The sequence below is a fragment of the Centruroides vittatus genome, unplaced genomic scaffold, assembly GCF_030686945.1.
Source record: "Centruroides vittatus isolate TY-2023 unplaced genomic scaffold, ASM3068694v2 contig_359, whole genome shotgun sequence".
NCBI lineage: Eukaryota > Metazoa > Arthropoda > Arachnida > Scorpiones > Buthidae > Centruroides > Centruroides vittatus.
The window spans coordinates 30,929-41,388 of NW_027122182.1; the positions used below are offsets into that span (position 1 = coordinate 30,929).

At 42.3% G+C, this 10,460-nt stretch overlaps 1 protein-coding gene across 1 annotated transcript; it reads left to right on the plus strand.

Moving 5' to 3' along the window:
* The first annotated feature begins 490 nt into the window (after window positions 1-490).
* Window positions 491-1,687, plus strand: LOC136974938 (uncharacterized). Its single transcript, XM_067269937.1, has one exon. The coding sequence runs from the start codon at window positions 491-493 to the stop codon at window positions 1,685-1,687; it is 1,197 nt and encodes a 398-aa protein (XP_067126038.1).
* The last annotated feature ends 8,773 nt before the right edge of the window (window positions 1,688-10,460 follow it).

Sequence of the window (10,460 nt, forward strand, 5' to 3'; positions counted from 1 at the left end):
AGGTGATTCGAACCTTTTCTCCAACAACAAGCCCCTCGATGTGGGTTCCTGTCCGTGGTGAGGGGACCTCCCAGAGATGGTTTAGTAACTCTTCTTTACCATCCCTGGGATCTGAACGCCCACCCACGTGTTTGCCGTGCGTGGTGACCCGTACGCCGGAAAGGGGGATCCTGGTAGTTGAGGGGCAACATACCGTCCCCAACACACTGCTTTGGCCCCTGCTTCGGATAAACGGGAGGCTCAAATCAGGCTCCGTTTGAGTCAATCGGCTGGTCGTTGAGTCATTCTTGACCTCGGCCTGGAGTCAACCGATCGATGCAGACCGGGCAGACATGTCAGACAAGGTGTGCTCTTCTCGACTGCATTGTGAGGGTATAGCTCCTGGGAAACCCTGGTGCGACGGTCTATGGGAGTCTCCCATGTGACGGCATCCCCCTGTTGGGCCCCATGGTGGGTGGGGTCACTAGGAGCTGAATATAAATTCTTAAATATGGATACCAAAAACCAAAAACAAGCACAGACAAAAGAAAAGACCTCCAGCCAACCTGCTTACTTAATAGTGCATGCAACTGGAGAAAAACCCCTTGCTAAGTGTTCCCCCTTTTTGATTCAAAAGCTGTTTGAATCAACCATTGGGCATTTGAAAAAAATTCAAAAATTGAGGTCAGGGGACTTACTTGTAGAAACAGCCTCTCCTCAACAAACAACAAAGCTTTTGTCAATTACAACTCTTGGAGACATGGGAATATCGGTCACACCACACGGAAGTTTGAACTCATCACGTGGTGTGATATCTGAGTTTGACTTGATGTCTGAAGACGAATCAGACATTCAGATCGGCCTCTCGGACCAAGGTGTCACTTCTGTCCGACGCATTTCGATCCGTCGAGACGGCAAGTTGATACCCACTAAACATTTAATTATAACATTCAACAACCCGACACTGCCATCTTTCGTTACAGCAGGATATCTGCGCTGCGCAGTTCGTCCGTATATTCCAAATCCGCTGCGTTGCTTTAAATGCCAGCGATTTGGACATTCCCAGACCTCTTGTCGAGGCAAAAACTTGTGCGCACAGTGTGGAACTGAAGGTCACAACAGTACTGAATGTAAAAGTACGCCACACTGTGTGAACTGCAAAGATGCCCATCCTTCCTACTCACGAAAGTGTACCGCATGGCAAAGAGAAAAAGAGATCCAACGGGTAAAAACTATGAAAAACATCTCATATCCAGAGGCTCGTCGTATGGTCACTCCAAGTGCACCTATGCAACAAAAGACATTTGCTGCCGTGGTGAAATCTACTAACACATGTGGGGTTCAAACAGAGATTTCTGTATCCCCAAGTGAATCTTTTACACGCCATGCGAAATGTTTAATACTCTCATCTATGAAAACACCAGAACAGGAAAGTACAAAAGCAAAAACACCTCTACCAAAAACTGGGATAACAACTAGGAATGTGGGTTCCAAAAAAGCGAGTAAGAACCCACTAAACAAACAGAGAGTGAAAGCAGCACTCTCCAAATCCAAAAAATCGGAGGCTCAGTCGATGAGTGAGTTCTCTGATATCTCTGACGAAGAGAATAAACTGGAGGTGACCCAAACAACATCGCCTTTAAAAGGAAAATCATCAGTTAAATTGAAGAGGGACACCTTTGCAAAGAATGCTGTATCAAACACATAATGGATTATAAAATAATTCAGTGGAACTGTCGTGGTTTCCGCAACAACTTCTCTGACGTTAAACACTTGACATCACCTACCACATCTCTCTGCGTGGCACTCCAGGAAACACATTTAAAACCTGGAGAAAAAATATCTTTAAAAGGGTTTGGACTCTACCGCAAGGATGATGATAGCCACAACCGCGCCAGTGGAGGTGTGGCTATACTGGTTTCAAACTGCATACCGTCCTTACCGGTACAAATAACAACAGAGCTGCAAGCTGTGGCAGTCAGAATATCTATTGGAGTAACTGTCACAGTTTGTTCCATATACTTGCCACCAGATGTCAGAGTCGATGAAGATGAATTGGATGCCTTGGTTGAACAACTGCCGACTCCATTCCTTTTACTCGGTGATTTCAATGGCCACAATCCAATGTGGGGCAGTCCTGACATCAATCGTCGTGGCAGGGCCATTGAGAGATTTATAGGCAATCACCAACTGTATATATTTAATACCGGAGAAGTGACATACTTCCATGCCCCAACAAGAACATTCACTGCCATTGATTTATCATTAGCCAGTCCGAACTTGTTTTCAGCATTTACATGGGGAGTTGGATCTAATCCACTCTCTAGTGACCACTTCCCAATATTTCTAAAATACCGAGGCAGAGAAAGCTGTGAAACAGCCCGTCCACCACGCTGGAAACTTTGAAACAGCAGATTGGCCTGCATTTTCTTCTTTGGCTAAAATCACTGAGGAAATGGTCAATACTGCTGATATCAATGATGCAGTTGAAGCCGTCACATCGACTATTATTCAGGCAGCTGAAAAAACAATGGGGATAACATCAACCAGATATCCAAAGCATCCGAAACCATGGTGGGATCAGAACTGCGAGGCAGCATTTAAAAAGCAAAAGAAAGCATGGGGGATTTTCAGAAGATACCCCACTGCTGAGAATTTGATTGCTTTTAAAAAAGCAAAGGCAAATGCCAGGAAAATAAGGAGGCAAAGCCAAAGGGATTCTTGGAGGAAGTATGTATCTAGCATAACATCTTCCACCAGCTCAAAAGCAGTCTGGGATAAAATCCATAAAATTAATGGGAAATATGCTTCTCATTCCCTGTCCATGTTGGAAAATAATGGCACAATAATCAGTGATATACAAGGTATTGCTGATTTGTTGGGTGAGACGTTTTCGGCTTCATCCAGCAATATGATGTATGCAAGGAATTTTCAGGTTTATAAAGCCCAAAGTGAAAAACAGTACTTAAACTTTCACTCCTCATCTAATGAGGAATATAATGTGCCATTCACCAGAATCGAATTACATAGAGCGATGTCTCGCTCGGGGAATACTGCTGTAGGCCCGGATAAAATCCACTACAGCATGATTAAAAACTTGTCAGACAATTCCCTTTGTAATCTTTTGAATCTGTTTAACAGAATATGGACAGAACATATTTTCCCTGACTCTTGGAGGCTATCAATCATTATTCCCATTCCCAAGCCAGGTAAAGACTGCAAGAATCCTCTAATTACAGACCAATCTCTCTTACGAGTTGTCTCTGTAAACTCTTTGAGAGAATGGTAAACGGACGTTTGATGTTCCTCCTAGAGGAAAAGAACTACTTTTCACCACATCAGAGTGGATTTCGTAGGAACAGGAGTACCACGGACAATTTAGTAAAGCTTGAGGCATCCATACGCGAAGCGTTTGTTAGACGACAGCACTTAGTGTCTGTGTTTTTCGATATAGAGAAGGCCTATGATCGCTGCTGGCGATATGGAATTCTTCGTGATCTGCACCAATTCGGATTGCGGGGTAATTTGCCAACTTTCATAAAAAACTTTTTACGGAATCGAAGATTCCAAGTCAGGATGGGCACAACTTTATCTAGGCCTTACACACAAGAAGAAGGTGTTCCTCAAGGTTCTATTTTGAGTGTGACTCTGTTTCTAATTAAAATTAACAGCATAGCTAAATGTCTCCCTCCCAGTGTGAAACACTCTCTGTATGTGGATGACTTTCAGATCTCCTGCCAGTCTAGTAATATGAGTTTTATTGAGAGACAACTGCAAACCTCCCTAAATCGCATAGACAATTGGTCCAAGACCAATGGTTTCAGCTTTAACGTAGAGAAGACGTCGTGCATTCACTTTTGCCGAAGGCGTGGTTTGCACCTGGACCCTGAAATTCACCTAAATGGGGTTAAAATCCCAATGGTCAACGAAGCAAAATTTTTGGGTGTCGTGTTTGACCATAAATTGACGTTCTTACCACACTTGCGCAATTTGAAGAGTAGATGTTTAAAATCTCTGAACCTTTTAAAGGTATTATGCTGCTCATTCTGGGGAGCAGACAAATGTTCGATGCTCAGGATATATAGAGCCCTTGTTCGCTCTAAGCTGGATTATGGATGTGTTGTTTATGGCTCTGCGCGAGAATCTACTCTTCGGATGCTGGATCCAATCCACCATCAAGCATTGCGTTTGTGCACTGGTGCGTTTCGAACTTCTCCTGTTCAAAGTTTGTACGTGGATGCTTATGAGCCTCCACTATCTCTCAGGAGAGAGCAGTTGTCTTTGTTCTATTACATTAAACAGAAATCTCTGGCTAAACCTTCAGTTTATTGTAGAGTATCAGATACTCAGCTGAAAAGATTATTTACAGCTCGCCCAAGTTGTGTCCCTACATTTGACATTAGAATGGAGAATGTAAGCAGCACGATTGACCTGGACACAAGCAACATTTCACAGGCCGAGGTCGATAATATATCACCTTGGTCAACTCCTGTGATTAATGTTGACTTTAGCTTAAAGCAGTTTCCTAAGGAATCCACCCCGGACTACATCTATAGGCAGCACTTTGCAGAAATTCAACACCACGACAGGAATTTAATTCCTATTTATACTGATGGATCGAAATCGGTTGATTACGTTGGCTCAGCCTTTGTCTGCCAGGATGAGATCGTGGCAGAACAAATTGCATCGAATTCTTCCATCTTTACTGCAGAGTTGCAGGCTATTTACCTAGCCTTAAAATATATAATTAGTAAAGGTCATCGTCGCTGTGTTATTTACACTGACTCAGTTAGTGCACTTCAGGCTTTGATCTCACATGAACCTAGTTCTCACTCTATAGTGATTAAAATTCGCAAACTGTTTTGCCATCTTATTGCAAGTAATATTTTTGTAAAATTTTGTTGGGTCCCAGGCCATGTAGGTATAAAAGGGAATGAAGCAGCTGATGCAGCTGCAAAGTCAGCAAGTCCTTCTCAGCATACAATGTTTATTGAAGGAGGTGACTTGAAGCTGGTTGTTAAAAAACGACTAGCAGAGAGATGGCAAAATGTGTGGAACGAACAAGTCCACAATAAACTTTACGAGATCAAACCTATAATAGAAAATTGGACACACAAGAAACAGTATGATAGGAGATCTGAAGTCATTCTTACTCGTCTGAGAATTGGACATACTCGGCTTACTCATCAATACCTTTTGAAGGGTGATGACCAGCCAGTATGCCAGTATTGCATTTGTACTTTAAGTGTTAAACATATACTTTGCAACTGTGTTGCTTTTGACCAGAGTCGCAGACAGCATTTTGGAAATGCAACTTTGAGAGAGATTTTGGGCCAGAGGCCAAATCTTGATAAGATACTGAACTTTTTGAAAGTTATAAATATTAATAGAGAGATTTAAGTTAACTAATTTATTTATTTATTTATTTATTTATTATATATTTATATTTGTGTTGTTCTTGTTTTGTTTGTGTTGTTTGTTTTGTTTGTATTGACTGCCTTGTGATATATATATTTAGCTTTGTTTAATTTTACCATTTGTCATGGCGCAGCATAGCCTGTATGGCTCTTGTGCCAAAAAACTAGAACGAACCAAACCAACCGTTCGATTTCGATTTCCGATCCTGATTAGCATTTTTTCTCTGCCCCCGCGAGTCATTTTCTGTCCCCTCGGACGAGTTTTCTGGTGCGGGTAGCGCGGGATACTCAGTCACCGTTACTGTAGGTGACAAGCGCTTGCTAGTGAATCTTTATCCGGGCCATCCCTGACCATAACGCGCTGCATAAAATGGTGCTGCGTCCGCCCACGAATACCATGATGCGAAGGATGGAGAAAACGTGGGCCCTGCCATTCGGGCCGTCCTTGCCTGCGCATAATATGTGGGGGCGAACCAACTTGGAAAAAATGGCGGACCCTGCATGGGTGCCCTCCAGTTTCCCAAATCATAAGGAAAAGAATTCAGCCCGCTAGGTCGCCCATAACTCGCTTGTTTTGGTTGCCTCCCGAAGGTCGGCCGATTATTATTAATAGATGGGGTTGAAGGGTAATTTGCAGGTACTGGATAACGCGGACTTTGAAAATAATTTTGGGGGGTGAGTATGTCTCGTTTGCTTTATTTCTAAATGGCGGCATCTGTCTACTTGGCGCATTTCCCTCTCTCTGGGGCGGCGAGTCTTTTGGTATTGGTCCCGGAGCTGTCTGAAGCTCGATTTTTTTTCTAAATTGGCTAATTGCCCTGTAATCTGGCTTATTTTTGCCTCCAGCTCGGACTCTGACTGTACAGTCTCTCCTTCTGAACCTGCCGAAGCCGTGTCGGTTGCTGTATCTACACTCGCAACCCAAGTTTGTGTTTTTCCCACTAATTGTTCAATTGTTTCTTCTCGTTTTGCGATTGTCAATGCATCCGAAAATGTCTGAGGGTCGTGGGTCAAGACATTTCGTTTTATACGGTCGTTGAGACCATGCAAAAACTGAATCCAAAGCTTTTCGTCTAGCTTTTTTTGCTGGCACCACTTGATAATCTTGGTTTCCCGCTCATTTTCTCTAGCCTGCGTAATCACTCTTGTTGCCGGCTAGAGTTTGTAACCAAACTGCAAATTTCTGAATTTTTTCGTCCTGTTTCTGCATGCACGCATGGAATTTCTGGACACAGATCGAATAAGGCTGTTCATGAAATCGTTCAACCATTAATCGTTTAAAACTATCGTAATTGCTTACTTCCTTCGCTTTAACGTCGTGTTGCGTGAAATCCTGTGCAACTCCTGTGAGTTTGCATTTGGCAATGCTCAGGCACTGCCAAGAAGTCTATCCAGCCAGACTAGCTATTTCGTCTAACGTCTCAAAAAAGTCTGTTACGCATCCGTCCTCTCAGAAATATGCCGGTAACATTCCCACAAAAGCCAAAGCTGATCCCCCGAAACCGCTCGTTCCTCTTGAGCGCGACTGTGCGTCCGACTCTGTCCATTTGTCTAGCCCCACTTTCCATTTTTGAAAGATTTTGAGAGTTTTGTTGGGTTCTTCACCAACTTTTGGAATATATATTTATATATATATATTTTTTCTCTCTCTGGGACCTCGTATCCCACTTTTGACACCATTGTAAGTATTTGGCCCTAGTGAAAAGGGCTAAGTTGACCCAACTCGCTCCTCTCGCTGCCTGTCAGGATGTCACAAAAGGGCCTTTACCGTATGGGGGTAGTGGTTTAACGGCTATCTCGATAAAAACTAGCTCTTCTTAAGGGATGAATACAGTCTGTGAATGTTTCTGTTGTAGCAGTTAGGGTAGTACAAATTGGTAACAGGTCTTTAGTGTTCACATTCAATGCTGAGTTTAGGACATTCCATTTCACTTCCATCCTCTTTATAAGTTAATTCTCAGTGCTTTCCTTGGGATTGCTGAACTCTATATATAAAATAGGTCCAAAAGTTCGGTGAAATACATAAAATCTGCAATGGGACTTTCACCTCTCTACCGTAACACATAGGTGATTTCTACACTAATTCAAATTGCCTAGGATACTTTCCACAAATGTACATAACTAAATCATTTGAACGACATAAATGCCAAATCGTTCACCTCTTCAACATCAATAGTATGAGACGGTGCTAATATATTTCATAGCAGACTTTAGACTATAGTGATATACTCTGCACTGCTCACTTAAGTAAATTAAATCATCAAAACCACCTGCACCACATAGGTGCCTTATCTAACATATTCCTATCAACTATTGGAATAGTTTGTGAAATAAACTTTCGTAGCCGACCATAGATTATAGTGATACACCCTCCACTGTATTATAAAGCAATTAATATTATTATTGTTTCTATAACCATAATAACCGATAACTAATATATAATGGAATACATGTAAGAACTCAACCAGTGCGTTCTGAGAAAACGCGCTGAAACAAGAAATGGTTTCATATGAAACACTAACTGCAAACACATTTACAAGATTAACAACGAAGGGAAAATACCAATAAAACTCCATGATAGAATACAATGTCAGCAGAAAGATATAACACAACAACTAGGAGGAATAATCACAGAATACTATGATAGCACACAACGATAAAGACGGGAAACCCCTATCCTCACCAAAGTAAGTATCGGGAACATGCGACAGAATATGTCAATGGGAACGACAGAATAGCACGATGAGAAAGGATAGAATACAACGAAACGGAGGACAGGAAAACAGCGATAAAACACAACGGGGAGGAAGAAGAAATACACACTAATACCATAGAACAACACAATAAGACATAAGAATCCTCTTAATACCGAAGTGAGTATTGTGCACAAAGTGTTAGGGGAGTTCATAGGAGCTTAGACAAGGAAAAGACAAACTGTCACTACTCAAAAACTTAACAAACATTCTAACATGAGTGAACTTTCGAACTCATCAACATTATCCGGATACAAATAAATTATAAATTAGATAACAATGTCGGGATAATAATATAGCGGCTACGTCCGCATGTATGTATTTAAACCCTTGCAAAGCAAGATGCGAAGCAAGGTCGTGAATAAAGTTGGAGTACCAACCTCCTGACGAACTGTCAGGAAGGATGGACTGCTCCATTTAAGGTTTAAGGTTAAGTGGTTTAACGGATGCAGAGAGACTCGCACAGAGACCGTAAGTCCAAAATGAACACGTTTATTTATACGGAGGCATCATGCTTACAGATTCAGATTGGGCCGAAAAATTGTTTGGTCGCCGTATGGTATCCCCGACAAATCCGGTGCACACAGATGTTTGTCTGTCTTTCCAACGGTGATTTCTGTCAAATCAGGCATGGGAGGCACAGAATGCTGAGAACAACTTTGGGAAGTTAAGTCCCTTTCTTGTTCCTGTGTCTGGAGGCTGTCGGATCTCTCCTCTTTTCGGTCCTTTTTCAGAGTGCGTTAAGGGTTTCTTTTTGTCTAACTTCGGAGTATCCTCTGTCCGGGTGCAAGGATCGACGTTTTTGAACCCCAACTCCACTGCCAACCACCCCCCTCTCCTGGGGGTTTCCGGGTTTTTATATCAAATCTTTCCTAGAAATTTCGGGGTTCTGGTTGGTCCGATTGAGGGTCTAACGCCTATCTTATTGGTCTCCGTCTGTTGCCAGGGATGCGATTCGGGCCACGGGGTTGCCGAGTTGGGTCAAGCCCTTCCCTGGACAATGGGCCCGTAAATTACCCTCTAAATGTGTTTTTCTGACTCGAAAAGGTGCAGCTGGGACCGTTCAGCCCCGACCATCGCCCCCTCCAATGGAGAGCCGGACAAATTCTGCTTTGAACTTGGTGTAAAATGATGACCCAAAATTACCCCGGCGGACGATCCCTCAGTCGCTCCCACCATGTACGATCGCAGATCTGTCAATTAAGTCAGGAATGTGACAATTAAATTGTCTCGTGCACCCATTTCTCAGCCACCTTGGTCTTGTTTACGGAATAAGTCATCGATCTAACAACTTTAGCTCGACAACCGCTTTACCGATAGGGGGTGAAATCCCGGCCCCGCACAAATCACCCTACAATGCATGCTCAGAACTCAAGCACTGAAGTGCTAGAGGACACTTTCCATCAAATGCAAAAAAATGCTGTCAACCAACCAACGGCCCATTCCAGAAATTAACTTGGAAACCATCCCCCTCAATGAGATAGAAGAACCCAAGCCACTTCTGCGAATGGCCAAACCCACTTCCTTCCAAGAACCCAAGCCCCAACCTACTCAAGCTTCCATTGTTCAAACTTATTAACCACCATCTTTAATTGTTTCCTTGCGTTAACTTTCACAACTTTATATCTTCATAAACTCCTACAATATTGCGAATTTTTATATTAACCCTTATTTTATTATTATATTATACGTTTCCAACTAACGGAAATAGGTTCTCTCTTAATACTAATTCTTTAACCCTTTTTATTTTTATTAGTTTATTTAATTATTTCGAGAGAGAGTATGTTAAATAACCTGTAAAGCCGTGCATACCTCCAACGTACCCGAGGGACAACCTTTAATTTCTATACTCTAATTTAATATTTCTTTTGTACCTATAAGAACAGGACAAGCCATGGCCGACTGAAGAAGCCTCACCCGAAAATCTACAAAGTCTTCAGCTACTTTGACTCTCCCCTCTCCAACTCCCGAGATCTATCAAGATACAATAAACGTTATTCACTCACCTGAGAATAATTTCCTAGCAAGGAAAAATGGCCTGCATCCTCAATTCCGATATAACCCATCATCGAACAAGACAACACGCACCAAAGAACAAAGGACGCTTAACCTCCGGACTCACATGACTCACTTCGAACTTTGAACTGCACCCTCATCAGGGTCAACCAATCAAGCACTTAATGACATCACCGGTCACCAAGAATACTTCCGAACCCCGGAAGCCTCGCACTAAAAACAATAGTAGTAGTGGTTTGCGAAGATTTGATCACAAAATTAATTTTTAAGATTTATTTTAATATTATTATAAAAT